At 40.7% G+C, this 16,505-nt stretch overlaps 1 protein-coding gene across 2 annotated transcripts; it reads left to right on the top strand.

Annotated features, from left to right (window-relative positions):
• The first annotated feature begins 752 nt into the window (after positions 1-752).
• On the top strand, positions 753-16,298 carry LOC125891843 (SRSF protein kinase 3-like). 2 transcript variants are annotated; one of them, XM_049581402.1, is made up of 15 exons: positions 753-890; positions 2,912-3,216; positions 3,296-3,404; positions 3,500-3,587; positions 5,314-5,401; positions 5,671-5,777; positions 5,927-6,092; positions 6,280-6,305; positions 6,416-6,472; positions 9,159-9,540; positions 9,691-9,788; positions 15,119-15,226; positions 15,321-15,390; positions 15,475-15,567; positions 15,811-16,298. In XM_049581402.1, exons 2-15 carry the CDS (start codon positions 2,985-2,987, stop codon positions 15,993-15,995), a joined length of 1,809 nt encoding a protein of 602 aa, XP_049437359.1. In that variant the 5' UTR covers positions 753-890; positions 2,912-2,984; the 3' UTR covers positions 15,996-16,298. The 2 variants fall into 2 exon arrangements, with proteins under 2 accessions (XP_049437359.1, XP_049437368.1); XM_049581411.1 differs by having other exon boundaries at positions 754-890; positions 9,174-9,540.
• Positions 16,299-16,505: the final 207 nt, after the last annotated feature.

Raw genomic sequence — 16,505 nt, 5'->3', positions numbered from 1 at the left:
ATTCTCTGTTAGAGAGGAGGCAGACATCTCTACAGTCAATATCTCCAACACTCAGCATCTCAAACCAAGACAATCTAGACTGATCAACAGCACAACATTTTGATTTGAGGTTAACTGTCCCTTTAAGTAAAAAGAAAATGGCCTTTTCTGGGAATTACTTAATGCCACCAAAAGTTATGTACTTGAAAAAATGATAGTGGTCTATTTTTTTCTGTAACAACAAAACCATACAGAGTCCACACTGTAGTCCGGCATGAAAACTGCTATAATCTTAGTTTCAACACTGGAGGGGAGACACTCCCATGAAATGGTTTGGGGTTCCTCTGCCAGAAAAGTTTGAAAATCAAAGACTTTACTTCAACATTCTGATGAATTTTTATGCACCAATTTGAACCTTTTTGCATCAATTTATGGTGTAAACCTCTTTAATTTTGTCATAATGTCCTCTGCTAATTCGCGTTTCTGTTGGGAGGGGCAATGTTCTTCTTTCTTTTGATTTACAACAACTGATGATTAAAAAAATCTTGCAGTGAGTGACTGTGATATTGGTACACAAGTTTAAGTTAATTCTATGTTTTTGTTTTTAAATCTCTTGTAGCATTACTATTCCTCTTCTTCTTTTATGGTGACCTGTTGTAAGTGGGTGATAGGAAAGTCAAAGATAAATAAGATAATGACCTCCTCACCCTCTCTGGAAATAGCACTGGTAGCTACATGTTGTCAGAAACAGCAGCAGTAGCAGCAGCAGCAGCAGTTTGCTATTCCTGGACCTGAGTGACTTTCAGTGCGACCACGGTGAGCAGGAGAGCACGCGGGCACACAGTTCTCGTGCCAGGCTCGGTTTATTTCCCGCGATAAAAATATTAAAACTGGATATATCACACACAGCGGTAAGTAGACTCCTCCTCTTGTGTTGTTGAGTATTTATGAGGAGAATACAGCTCTCTGAGTGTTTATACTGCCATGTCTGATGGTTAAGACCAGCAACACGCACTGGACACGATTAGTACAGCACGAGAGTCAATTTAACTTCCTGCTAAAACCTTCACAATAAAACAGGTGGACTTGGTCGCTGTGGGACCAAATAGCAACATAATGTAAACAAATGACAGTTAAAGGCTGTAAACAAAATTACTTTTATAAAACAAGGCATATAAATGTGAGCTGTAACTGTCACACAGAGCAGAAGAATGTAAAAAGTTTAGCTAGCCATAGCCTACATCTGTAAAGTACGGAAGCCCATTGCTGCCACACCAGGAAAAAAATAATGGGTCAGTATTACGTTACAACCTATACAGTCTATGGTTACAACGTAAAAAGTTTATTGTTCTACCAAGAAGTTTTTCACATTACAACAATATATTTTCACGTTATAACAACATATTTTCACGTTAAAAGGTGATCATCTATATTGTAAGACCATGAAAAGTTTCACGTTATAACGTGATAATTTATATTGTAAGAACGTGAAAAGTTTCACATTATAATGTGATAATTTATATTGCAAGACTGTAAAAAGTTTCACGTTATCATTATAATGCAATGTTTGGTCTCGGGAGGAGGTGCACCCATATACTCCGGTTGTGATTTGACACTTGGCTCTTTGCAATGAACAGACATCAACATGGCCCAAAACACGGATCACATGAAACTATATTGTTATAACGTAAAACTTTTCATGTTCTTACAATATAAATTTATCACGTTATAGTATGAAACTTTTTTACATTTTTACAATACAAGTTATCATGTTTTAACATGAAACTACATTGTTATAATGTGAAAATATATTGTTATAACATGAAAAACTTCTTGTTAGAACAATAAACTTTTCATAACGTAATACTCATCCATTAATTTTTTCCTGATGTGGCAGCAATATGCTTCCGTAGTAAAGTGACATGCATTGTAGAAAAACTAACAACTGGAGAAGTAAAAACAAAGCTAGCTTACATGAACATTCATGAGTTTGAACTGAACTTAAATATTGCAGCTCTGTGAAAAGGTACGAAAGAAAATTAGTGCCACGTATGCCTTCTTAGCACCTGTGTGGAGGTAAATTAGAATCTCTTATATACCCTGCATGCCTGTTAAAATCAATACTAATAATTCCATGGCACTAAAGATGATGGGTGTAGCCATCACTGGAGGCAGATTCAATAATATCAATGGAAAACAAAACTGTTACATTTCAGTTTGGACATTTTCATATACTCCACTGTAAGCTAGGACTGGGACACTCAGTTTTTATAATAATATGTTTAATTATGACTATAGTTAATGAGGATGGAAAGCTGTTTAAAGTTTATGAAACAACATCGCGAAATCAACGTTGACTTATCTTTCAAAATTAAAACATAATTAATTCAATTGCTCAAAACTCATGGTCTTAGGCAATTCTTATTTTGTTTGCAGAGTACGAACAAAGTCAGATAAGAAAATAATAAAATGTTGGTACACATGATTTAAGCACAGATTTGTGCGTACCCACTGTTTGTGAATGAGGCCCACTGAGTACCATGAGAGCTGTGTGAAACTTTACTAATCATTTTACTGTCTTAACAAAATAATGGCTCTAGCCAAATATCCCTGAAAAAACATTTGAATTGCCAGCCGTTCATGTTTACAACATTGGCGGCCTCACTGTAGTAGTCCATGTAATATCAGAAAGAGTTCAGTTGCAGCTGGGCCGGTGTCAGGAGCTATTTACGTTGACATGCCATTCATCTAGCTAAAAATAAATGCACACATTCACTGCCCCTAGGAAATGTCATTGCACACAACCTCCTACAATCAGTGACGAAAAGCACAAGCTATCTGCCTGAGATAAACAGCTGGTGAACTCTTGTTTCAGAGATGTAAGCATGACTGAAGAACTCCTTCCAAGTATGCAAACACATTTTTGTTGCAGCTTTTTTCCTGAGTGCTGCTGTCATCTGGGCCCATCTTCAGCTGTACTCGAACTCTTCAGGCTCCAGTTAAGCATGTCATCTTCATATGCTGCTGCTATATCAGCCCTACTTTCAGCCAGCTCTTCCAATCCACCCATCATACCCAGCCCTCACCCCTCCCCAGATACAGCAGGGAGTCCTAAATCTTCCCCCACGCCCAGCAGACCTGCCCACTGCCCTACAGCTGTACAGACAAGTCCCTGTTCACCTGAGCCTGTGGGATTGTTTGATGAGCAACAGGAGAATCCTGCAGACTATGGCATTGGTACGAAGCACTGCAGCACCAAAATCCAACATACTGGTTGAGATCTGTTCTTTAACGCAGGTGGTTCATTGTGTTGCAGGTGGTTACTACCCTGTAGAGATTGGAGACATTTTCGTAGACCGTTACCAAGTGGTTAAAAAGCTGGGATGGGGCCACTTCTCTACTGTGTGGCTCTGCTGGGATATGGTGTAAGTAGGTTTGACTTTTTGACTTTAACATGATAACATAACCTAGAGATAATCAAACATAATTGTAGCTAACTGCCATAATTGTTTGCATGCAGGAAGAGCCGCTTTGTGGCTCTGAAGGTGGTGAAGAGTGCTCAGACATTCACAGAGACGGCACTGGATGAGATCAAACTTCTGAAATGTGTCAGTGTGACCACATGGCTTTTGTTTTAAGAGGCGTACTCAGTAGTTTTTAGTAATGTGTAGTCTCACAATACACGAATTGTGGATCTGGTGAGAGTGTTGTTAATATTTCTGGTCACCATAAAGAACGCACTGACTCCACTGTGGTGGCTGTGAAGCAGGAAGATACGATGCCTGAGACGTTTTGAGCAAACTGCATATCCAGAACACTTTGCAAAAACACAAATGCATTAAAGCTACAGTGAGTAATGTTATGACAAAAGTTATTTTTTGTAACTGTCACTATATCCTGACAGTAGGATACGAGGTAGATAATCTGTTAAAACATCATATTCCTCTGGCTCGGCTTATATCTTACAGAATATGACTGTCGGTCTTTTTCTGTGAAAGAGAAAGAAAGCTTTTCATTGTCAGTCTTCTTCTGTTCACTTGTCTTAGCCATGCACGATGCTGTTGGCAGCGCAGCATGTGCACAAGCAGTGATTGACACCATGTTAGACTCCGCCTGGCTTTGGTTGCTTTCATCGGACGTAGTGGGTTATTGCAAACACCGCCAGGAGCACAAGAAGCCAGAGAAACCTGATTTTTATTTATTTTTTGTACTGATTATCTGTCTCGTGTATTTCAATCAGGAGAGACAGAAGACTGAAGTTGAGATAAAATTTTGATACAGGATATGAGTATATAAATTAACAGATGATTTGTGCTGATTAAGATTTACCAGAAGTCTTTGGTGCTTGGAAACCAGAGGGAGATATTTTGTGATTGAGGGACATCTGAGCGGCAGCAGAGTTAATCCTCCCATGGAGTCCAGACACTGGTGGTGGTGGCTGCTGACTCTGAGGCAGATGAGGCTGATGAATGCGTAAAGTCTGGGTGGTGATGGGGAGGTGGAGGGTGCACACAAATGCAGTAAGAAAGAACCATATTTAAAACGAGGAGCAGTGAGATGATAGGCTGACAGAGAAGGTGTGTTGCTGTGCTACTGGTTGATTGTGAATCAGCGAAGACTCAGTTGACAGCCCTGGACAGTGACAGCTAGATAGAGAGTGAGTGTGTGTGCAGCAAGTGAAAGGCAGGATGAGAGAGACAACTTACAGTCTGAGCATGAAAAGTATTGAATTGCGCTAGAGCGTAATTACAGTCAGGTCATATTTGCTGGAAAAGTTTCCCACTGTGGCTTTGACAGAAAAAACAAAAAACATTTCTGTTCTTACTTTTGCATTTGTTTCTTCTGTTATCTGTTAATGCGCTTGTGTTTTTTTTAATTCGCAAAGTGTTTGGACCTGCAGTTCATTTGAAATGTCTCAGTCACTGTAGGAAGATTTACTAATGAGTGAGACTGATTATGGTGGCATAAAGTACAATGTCTGATGTCATTTCAGGATCTCTGAGATATATGTTTGATATTGAAAGTGTATTATGGGGAGAAGATGATCACAAACTGTGATGGTTTTGTGTGTGTTTGTTTGTATGTGTGAGGAAGACAGGGAGTGCACAACATTGTCATGTCATAGCAGCTCATGATAATATTAATATTGTAGCTCAGCCTGCCTGCACAGATTTTGTTATTTTCACATAAACACCAACAGGACAGCAGCAGCATCTTGCACTATGTTATTGCATTTGATAGATGATAGAAAGTCATGTAATCACAATGTGATTGTCTTTATTACACTTATACATTTTTGTTGATATTCTAATATGTGTACTATATGACCATCAGGTTAGGGACAGTGACCCCAAAGATCCAAAACGTGAGACAATTGTGCACCTCATTGATGACTTCAGGATCACTGGAGTGAATGGAGAGCGTATCCTTTACAGAAACATACCGTACTTCCCCACTCTGTAACATGTGGTGCAGGTCTGACTTTTCTGTTAAATACTGTTCTTAAATTCTGCTTTTTACAAGTGTGCTTGTACTCAGAGAAACAGATGGCACCGTGACAACATCTTTGTGTCATAGTGGTAGGCTTTGAGACTTCAAGATGAAAAGATTATGTCAGTGTGTTTTTGCCCTCTCCAAATACCCAAGAAACTCTCAACACCCATGCTGCAGAGGTCCTTAATGTCTTACCAGATGTGTGCATGGTTCTGGAGGTGCTGGGCCACCAGTTGCTGAGGTGGATTGTCAAATCCAACTACACCGGCCTCCCCCTGCCCTGTGTTAAGAGCATCCTCAGACAGGTGCTGTGCAACCTTTTATTCCTTCTTAAGTCATCCTCTCTGTATTTCACCACTGGCTGAGCGCTTCTTTCAACAGATTATCTTCTATTTTTGCTCCTCATTGACATTGGGTGCAATGACAGTGACTGTATTTTCACTCCTTATCACAGGTTCTGCAGGGTTTAGATTACTTGCACACTAAATGCAAGATTATCCACACAGACATCAAGCCAGAAAACATCCTCCTGCAAGTGGATGAGGTTTACATTCAGAACCTGGCGGCCGACACCAAGCTGTGGCAGCTGCCAGTGTCCTCCGGTTTCACCAGCTCCGCAGGTTAGTGATGCTGCATTAGTATGTCTAGCTTCAAGTATAAAGGAGCATGTGTCAAGGGAATCTGCAAGTACCAGGCTGATGGAGGTGTTATTGATTAAATGCAAGGAAAATGTTCACTGTGTTTCCTTTTTCGCTTGTTTTCACATCCTGTGCCTCTTCGCCCTGCTGATGTTTTGCTTCCTGCCAGTGAACAAAAGCCTCAGAGAAAAACAGGTGTGCAACCTGAAATGTATTCTTGCTCTATTCTTGCTTCTTGTCATTTGGACAGTTGTGTTTTTCACAATTACATTATGACCTGTTCATTTCTCCTATGACTTCTGAAGAGTTTGTCCAGCTTGTTGGGGAAGCTGACTGGGGTTTTCCACACTCTTGGGGAGTGGGTAAGATGAATGCTGTGCTTTGCTTTTGTGCTTGAGCCTTTTAACTGCATCTTGACAACATTTAGAGCCTGTAACTTGCTATAGGACATGTGATATCATGAAAAGGCAGGACATCGGACATACACTAACTGATTTTGGCAGATTGCTGCCCTAGATGAGCACACTGCGTAGAGATTTCTGTCGATTCTTACATAATCATGACTGTGTTGCTCAAGGAGGAGGAGATATGAATCCTTTATACACATTTATGTTGTTAATATTACAGCAATATTAACCCACTAATTTTGAGAAATAATTTAAGCAAAAAAGCCTTGTTGACTAATCAAAAAAGCTTGCCACGATTAAAGTCAGGGTTACATTGGGATCTGTAAATACAGGGAGCTCTTTGAACTCTTTGTTTTTGCTCTTAAGAAGTTCGGTTGATATAATAGGTGTTACTATACTCATTCTGCTGTACTTTTCTTTTTATCACACTTGACCATAAAGAGGCAGTGGAAATCCCTTAACAACATTGTACAGATTGCAACTCAACTTAGAAACATATTTTTTACAAGCACTTTTTGCATTGCAGTCAAGGCAGGCGAAGAGGAGATGACCAGGGTAGAAAACAAGATATATTTATACTGCACAGCTCTTATATCTCATTTCTGTAACTATCAAAATTAAAAGCCAAAGAGAGAAACACTGAAATAGCCCCAGATTATATCTTATGTTGACAGTTGTCTTGAACTTCTGTTCAAACTTGCTAGCTTGCTCTTGTGGTATTGTTGTGTCACTAACTAACAGGCTCCTGCAGCTCAAAGAGATGGGACAAGTTAGGGGTGTGGAGGGGGTTTCCTGATGTCGGCTTCTGTAAGATGACACAACTGCAGATTTTGATGTCCTTCCAACATCTACTGTTGTGGTTTCAAAATAGGTTGTTGTTAGCAACTTACTGTTTTACAACATACAGAGTAACATCCTCACAATTTATTCTTGAGATATTAATACATGGATGTCATGTAAAACTCTATAGGCTTATGGAAACTACAGACAATATACATACAGATGCGGATATACTGGTAAAAGTAGCTGATAAATGGTCACAGAATAATATGTTTTTATCATGTGAATTTCATGTTGAGTGTTTTTGATGCTACCATTGGGGGGCACCAAAGTCAGACATTTTAAAATCCTACACAAAGGCTGAATCCAAATGGCCAACGTTCTGACTAGCAGACTTCATTTGTATGTACTGTGACATTTTCACCATCATCACATCAAGGCAGTAAGGCTATAAATGCCGGTGATATAAGGGCCTCAACTCTTTTTCACTTGTTGCTGTGGAAACGTTTGAGCAACAACTGCGAACTTGCAGCTGAGGAATGCCCCACACCTGGTCATACTCTTCACACAAAATGATGAATCTTAGTGTCTGCTCATCCGCCCCTGCAGATAACAACATATAAATCCCATTTATAGGCATTTTTTGTGACTGAACAAAATGATACTCGTATTTTTATACAACATTTAGACTACACATATTCAAATATCTGAAATATTTGTAAATAAGGACTGGACTATGATTAAATAAATTGGGTTTACTGACATTGTAAGTCCTTTGGTTGTTTTTTGGCCAAATGTCTTAGTCTATATATTTGGCATTACACTGCCCAGCTTTTACAGGGTAGGCTCATAAAATAATGGACGTAGCCACCGTGACGTCACCTATTGGTTTGTGTACTCTTGTTTGAAAGCCTTGAATTTGGTTGATTTCGGCTGTTGCCATCTGGGTGACTATGTTTTGACAAGTGGGTGGAACTGTGAATGAGCGAGGGGTGGATCTGACTCAGACTGTAATGACGCCTCAAAGACAACTTGTCACTCAAAGTGGCAGTGCCCTTAATTATGCATACGCCTTAATAAAATTTCAGAGGGTGAGTTATATAAAAATTCATCACCCATACAGTTGTCATGAATGTTGAAATTAGCTATAGAGACCAAAACTGTTTTTTGTACCAGGCTGTACAACAAACCAGTTTTCTACACCACGGCCAGGCTGTAAACATGTTTATTTCTGCTGTAAAGTTGGGCAATTTAACATGGTGGTCTATGGGGACTGACTTGCTTCTGGAGCCAGCCTCAAGTGGTCATTTGAGGAACTACAGTTGTTTGCAATGGCTTTTCAACACTGGAGTTTGCTGCTTGGGTAGGCTGCATAATAAAAAGCATTTTTATAAACTGTATAGCCTATACTTGTACATATCACAATTAAAAAGACAAATGTCATGTGTCTGTATCAAGATGTGGTTGACTATTATTTCTGGCCTACATGATTCAAGTAATGATTTAATACACTAATTGTTTAAAAGATTCATGATAAGTTAGTTTTGTTTGAGTTGGCAATTGGACATTACAACCTCACATCTGTATTGCAATGAATTATGGATAATTATATCAGTAGAGTCTGGTTATGTCTGCACCCCAAGCAAACTCTTTGGCAGTCTGGAAAAAGTCAGTTTGAGGCTCCTTGTGGACTGGATGTGTCTGCTAATGTGGTGAAGTCTGTACATTTGGATTTAGCCATAGTGGCTTTAATTTGCACGATTTCCTTCACTTCCATAATAGGCATGAAGTTGTGATAATCCATTAAATAATTAATCCATTGTTTTACTTAGTGCTCATCTTTGATTGTTTCCCACAACTGATCAAACCCCTGCAGTCCAGCAAGGTCTCCAGGAGCCCCATTAAGCGACTGACAAGAAAAGACAGGAGTCGACGAGGACAGGAGAGTGCGTCTGGCCACAATCAAAAGGACCAACTTCATGTGTCGTTCTCTGATGCCACTGCTCCTTCTAGCACCAGTAGCTCCATCCGTCACTGTAAGCTCTCAGGTCCTAACCTCACTTTAAGGAGGCAGACGATGCTGTTGGAAGATGGACTGGACACGTCTCCACACAGCCACAGACACTCCATATGCACGTGGCCAGACCTCAACACAGATGGTCCTGTCTCTGGCTCTAGGTCGGTGTTATTGCATCAGACTGCAGACAAAGAGCTGCCCCCTCCTTCGCCATCTAATCCCCATGGTCAGTCTCAAGAATGTGTTTGCATGAGCTAATATTTACACAGTATGTTAGCTTATACATTACCTAGCTTTCATCAGTACACTCTGTCTGTCATTACAGTCTATCTTGGCCATGTCTTCTCATCTATCACATTCCTTTATATTTTTTTAGTTATCAGAGATTTGGATGTCGTTCCAGACCTACTAAAGCCTCAGAATGCTGATAAAATCCTCATCAAGATTGCTGACCTGGGCAATGCCTGCTGGGTGGTGAGTGACTATCCTCCGTGGCAGCATTATCCTCCACAATTTATTTTGATAATAGAGCATTTTTAAATTTTAATTTGGATTTTTATTTATGCATCAAAATACACAGTGATAACCATACTGATTGGCCAGGATTTTTAGGAATACCTGGATTTAATAACTGAAATATCTTCATGTTTATCAAAATATGTTACATACCAAACTAAATGAAGATTTGATGAAAATTGTAGAGTGGTGAAAACAATGGCAAAAAAGAAGAAGATAATAAATAAAAATACAATGAAAATACGTTAAGGGAGAAATTGGTGGGGCCTACTGTAAAGGTATGTCTTAAATCAAGACATGTTTTTTCTTCTGCACCTCAAAGTTGTTGGAGCTGTGAAGGAAACTGTGAGGTGTTTTATGACTGGCCACTGTCAGGCAGGTGATTGCAATCCAGGCTGACAGGAAAAGTTCAGTGATTTACTGAAAAAAAGTGAAGCTACGTAAGCTTACTGGCGAGTAGCAAGTCTGAACAAGAGTTACTGAGAATTCACCAGTGAACAGAAATGAGGCAGGGAAAAGTTACAGACAGACAGGTATAGACGAGGAAACAGGAACAGATACAGCAACAGATACAGATACAGAAACGGGTATGTGTTCAGGTACAGACACAGGAACAGGTACAGATAAGTCCATCCAGCTCTACCTTGTTGATTGTCCATGGAGCGGAAAGAGCACAGAAATTTTCCTTACAAAAAAGAACAGGCTGTGTTTAGAGTCTCTGTTGCAATTAATGGGATATTTAAAGATAGCGAGTTTGTACACTGAGACCTTGTTGAGCAAGAGCGATCCCAGCAAGCAATAGTCGTGATTTAAACGTATTGGCTACATTTAGCTCTGATTTAGTCTAGCTACATGTAACCCAAATCTAGCCGATTTAAATTTGAAATTGATTAAATGTAATTTTCGCCGTTGCAGATGGCGTGCGGTATGATATTCAATCACGTATGGAGAGTCAACAGTAATTAAAATATGTTTATCTCCATTTTTTGGACATGGTCTCTACATAGCCGTATAATTGATGACGTCTACACTTTGGTTATGGTTAGACGTCTACCAAATTTTCAGTGACAGCCCAAATTCAGCCATGATTTAGCCTAGACGTCAGGTCTTCATGTAGACGGCTATTAGACATTTTTTAAACCAAAAAGTGCTTGCTGGGGATTCTCTCTTGACCAAGCACCTCCACAAGGACTGCAGTGTTTCTAGCTCCACCTTTTGGTATGAGATCAGTGTGGTAGTTACCTCAACAAAGCGCTAACAGAGAAACAAGGCAGGGGGGGTACCATACACAACTTTTGACAATGGAATTGCAAAAATAACCATTGTAATGTGTAATGAACTTAATATAACTGAAATGGATGGCTTGGTGGAAACAAGGCTATGCAGGAACAGGTACAGGTACAGGTACAGATAGATGAACAGGTAGAGATAAAGGAACAGGTACAGGTTTGGGCACAGGTTCAGACAAAAGGAACAGGTACAGGTTGAGGAACAGGTACAGATACAGATACAGGAAAATACAGGTTCAGGAACATATACAGGGACAGCTTTAGGTATAGATAAAGGAACGGATACAAGGACAAGAATAAGGTGTAATCTAGTTTATTGTAGTGGGTATACTGTGATGATTCCCTCCCAGCCTCGTAGGGAGGCCTGGCAGTGACCTATTCATGGGTACCAGTGACGTCACGTCGACGAGACCGCCGCCATATTTGTGTCCGATTTGACTGTACCCCTAAGTTTCGCTATTGGCAGTACACACCTCATACTTAAATGAGACGGAGAGACAACGATATTTGTTAAAAATTTCCATTATTGGTTGCGGCCCATATTTAGTACCCTCAACAGTATTTTGTCCGCTAACCTCTGCAACATGTTGTGTGTGTGTGTGTCCGTCTGTCCGTCCACCGGCCACTTCATTAGGTCCACCCGTGCAATCTAATCCAACAGCTCTGTCATACATTCTACTTTATGAAGCCTTTTACATTTTCAGTTTTTGTTGACATTGTCAGAAAGGTGATAATTAAATTTTATGTTTATTATTAAGGTTGTACTGGGTGGTGCTGGCGTACTGGACTGTAATATATTGAAGTGTTCCTAATATTTTGTCCCCCTCAATATATGTTAATGGATTGGGCAAAATTATGAGAACACCGCACAATATAATGCACTCCAGTACACCAGCACCATCCACAATGACCTCTATAATAAAAATAATGTATAATTATCACCTTTTTGACAATGTCAACAAAAACCCAAAATGTATAAAGTTAAGCGTCGTAAAAATAGCATTTATGGCATAACCATTGGATTGGATTGCATTAGACCGCACAAGTGTTACCTAATGAAGTGGCCGGTGAGTGTGTATTATATTTAAGGACCCACACCACGACAAGAGTAGGGAAGAATAATAGTTAATTAGTGACTGACATCAGTTCAAACCATAAGCTTTTGAGTGTACCGTAATCTGATAACGTTAGCTAATGTTAGCATAAGACAATGTGAATCTCCATTGAGGTAGCTAACATCACGTTAGGTAACGTAGTGTCGGGCTGTCGGCGTTAATCATATGGCATCTGAAGTTAATCATGTTTCGCGTGTTTTGTAAGGGGTTTTCAAAGACTAAAATAAAAATTAGATAGAGTTGAGGACTTACCAGATACGAAGTGTTGACTGCACAACCTGGAGTTAATGTTAGCTGTTGGCTGCCAGTGGTCTCTTCTTATCGCAGCCAACCATTTATTCCAGTCTAACGTTACATCCTTTGGGATGGAATAAAACTGCAGTCCGGGGTTTCTTTGTCGACTGGTGTCACAGCCAACAGCACAACATCCTTCCTGGCATCTGGAAGTTAAAGTTCTGTCACAAAACTATATTGTTACGGATCTTTGCACATTTTTAAGTGGGTATACGGAAATCCTGGAGCTTTCTTAGTGGGTATACAGCGTATACCTGCGTATCACGTAGACTACACCACTGCAGGAACAGATATAGGAACATGGCTAGGTATGGGTACAGATACAGGGATAGTATGGGTTCAGGAACAAGTGCAAGTTCAGGAACAGTAACAAGTATAGATGACGGAACAGGTGCGGGTTCAGGAACAGGTATGGGTTCAGGAACAGTTATGGGCACAGGAACATGTCTCGGTTCAGGAATAGGCACAGGTACAGATACAGGAACTAATACAGATGAAGGAACAGGTACGCAGGGCTTGCCATTTAACTTGACAACCTTTATTAGCAATAACAAATCTACTGTACATACAGTAGTTTGGCTGTATGAGTCAAATAAAATAAAAAATTAAAATAAATAAATAAATATTAAATAAAAATAACTTCAAACTGAAATAAATAAATAAACAAATCTGAGTCACAAATAGCCATCAATTACTCAAAGAAAGTAACTTCCACCACCTCAATCCCCCACCCTTGATTAAACACTGAAAATAAAATAAAAGAGGGAGACAGGTTTTTACTATTTAATCTTATTTTGTTATATTTCTCCCTCTCCCCTCTCTGGAGGCGTCTGATCTCCCTCAGCCCTCCGCCTCTCCCACCTTAATTAAACACTGAAAACAGAAATAAAATACAGAGACATTCTTTTCTATTTTCATCTTATTTAGCTATATTTCTCCCTCTCCCCTCTCTGGGAGCATCCGACCTCCCGGCCCCGCACATACCCCCGAGGCTCGGGTCTCCCCACTCCTGAGGCTCTTTTGGACATGTCGACAACTCTTCACCTGCTGCAGCTCTGCAAGTGCCTGCCAGCGCACCCCTCTGATTGTTCAGATGTGGAGTGCTGTCAATCATTGCAGCGACGCATGGGCAGTCAGGTCTCTTCTCTCCTTCCTCGAGCTGATTCTACGCGCGTCTCACGGTAGCGCATGTGCGCATCCATTGCGCATATGCGCAAATGCGTCCCCTCGCGCAAAATGTGGCCCCCTATGGAAGATGAGGCCCTACGCACAGCGCGTGTTCTGCGTTTAGGGAGGGGCGGCCCTGCAGGTACGGGTTCAGGAACAGGAACAAGTGCGAGTTAAGGAACAGAAACAGGTAAGGATGAAGGAACAGGTACGGGTTCAGGAACAGGAACAAGTGCGAGTTAAGGAACAGAAACAGGTAAGGATGAAGGAACAGGTACAGGTTCAGGACCAGGTATAGGTACAGGAACAGGTACGGGTTCAGGAACAGGTATAGGTACAGGCACAGGTACAGATACAGGAACTAATACAGATGAAGGAACAGGTATGGGTTCAGGAACAGGTACAAGTACAAGAACAAGTATAGGTTCAGGAACAGGTACAAGTACAAGAACAAGTATAGGTTCAGGAACAGGTACAAGTACAGGAACATATATAAGTTCAGGAATAGGTACAGGCACGTACAGGCACAGGTACAGATTCAGTTATAGATGCAGGTTCTACTGAAGGGCTAATGAGGGAAAGTGTAAACAAGTGAGCAGGTGGTAGTGAAAGTAAAGTGACTGGGACAGGTGGGGGAGTCTGAGGGCATGTGGTGGATGGATGGAGAATAGTAATGCAGGGGGCTGGTGAAGGGGTAATGTGGCTGACACCACATTTCTAGTTTATAAAACAGTTCCAACACGTTGTCTTTACAGAACCAAATGCGACAGGTGCTTTCTGTAGAGCACAGCAGCCATGTTTATCGTGCCCTCCAGTGAAAGACAGAGCTGCCATATGTTTCGAGTGAGACAAGACTGAGTGGGCTGGTGATGTAGCTTGAGAGAGACATACAGCATAATCTTGTGCATTTCAGAACTACCCGCTGGTGGTGGTTATGCTTCTCATTTCATTTGGCAGAGTCAGAGAAAGAGACGGTGATGTTATTTTCTCTGATGATGTTTACCTTTCATAAAACATTTTTAGCCACGCTAGCAGCATGGCATTAAGGATGGCAGTGTCAGCCACTTTTGTCCAGATGAAAATATCTGACACCTTTTGGATCGATTGCCATGGAATTGTGTACAGCATTCATGGTCACCACTGTGCCACCCCCAATACTTTGGTTTATGACTAAATACATTCTGCTCAGTCTAATCTGTATGTCAGCATGCTAAACTAAGATGGTAAACATGATAAACATTACACCTGCTTAGCATCAGTATATTAGCATTGTCATTGTAAACATGTCGGCATGCCAATGTTAGCATTTAGCATTTTCATGTAGAGTTAGAAAAGAAGACGTTTTTGTGAGGATAAGATAATAGTCATAGATGCATGTCATTTTTTTGGTGGAACATTAAAATCTCATCTGTCTGGTCGTCAGCACAAACACTTTACTGAAGATATCCAGACGTGTCAGTATCGCTCTGTGGAGGTTCTGATTGGTGCTGACTACGGCACACCGGCTGATATCTGGAGCACTGCCTGCATGGTGAGCCGAGCACCTTTATAGATATGTACAGTATTTCTTAAGATTTCTAGATGTGTCACAGCCATGTTCTTCTATCCCTTTATATATGCTGCAGGCTTTTGAGCTGGCCACTGGGGATTACCTGTTTGACCCCCAATCAGGAGCCACGTTCTCCCGTGAGGAAGGTTTGTGTTGTTCACCACATCCCTTTTGACTTAGACTAAAAAACTAAATATGCTTATAATACGGTGTGCTGTGTGTTCTCTAAGATCACATTGCCCACATTATGGAGCTGCTGGGATCACTTCCATGCCAGTTCGCTCTGTCAGGAAGAAATTCCAAGCGATACTTCAACCATAAAGGTAAAATTAACTAAATTATTACATATACAGTGATACTTAATAAATGCTTTTTTTTTGCTAAGTGTATAGTCAAATTACCTGCATCTGATATTCTGAGTGACACACAACAGTCAGCAACTTACAGTCTGACGAAAGTTTGGGATAAAGTAAAAGCTTCAAATTAAAAATGTATTTGCAAACACAGTATATAATAATTCAAAGTAGATGAAAGCAGTGTATTAGTCTACTTCTTACCCTGTGCAGGACTACTGCGACACATCTCAAAGCTGAAGCCGTGGGGCTTGTTTGAGATTCTGCTGGATAAGTACGAGTGGCCGCGTGAGGAAGCCACCCAATTCAGCTCTTTCCTCCTGACCATGTTGGAGCTGCTGCCAGAGAAAAGAGCCACAGCTGCCCAGTGTCTGAAACACCCCTGGATTAACTCCTAGACACATCAACTCTGTCTTGTTCAGAGCCCAGTGGACTAGCTCTTAGGAGCAGGCTCGCACACATTGCACATGACATGGACTCGGACAGCTGTGGGAAAACAGCGGTAGTCTGGTGCTGGCATCATGAGCACAGTCTGAGAAAGAACCTTTTCCCAGTTGGGTTGCTTTGTCTTTTAGTATTTTAATGGCAGTCACATCTAATTCAGGCCTAGCAATGACCAAAGAGAAGTTTTGTCTTACTGGAAGACTGCATTGTTATGTAATCACCAAGTTCTTGAATTTCAATAAACTGACTTAACACTGCTTTTATTCTAGACTCATCTATTATTCTAGATCAAGACTCATAGACTGTGGTGACGCCTCACAGACAGCCTGTCACTCAAGCACCTACACCCTGAATTATACATAACTTTAAGCCTTGATCAAATGTAAATGGTTGAGTTATATAAAAATCCACCATCTGTGCACTTGTCATTCATGTTAAAATTAGTTACAGGGAGCAAACCAGTT

This window comes from Epinephelus fuscoguttatus, linkage group LG1 (genome assembly GCF_011397635.1).
Source record: "Epinephelus fuscoguttatus linkage group LG1, E.fuscoguttatus.final_Chr_v1".
Taxonomy (NCBI): Eukaryota; Metazoa; Chordata; class Actinopteri; order Perciformes; family Serranidae; genus Epinephelus; species Epinephelus fuscoguttatus.
Note: the sequence above shows the minus strand (reverse complement) of the source record. Positions and strands in the feature narration are given on the sequence as shown.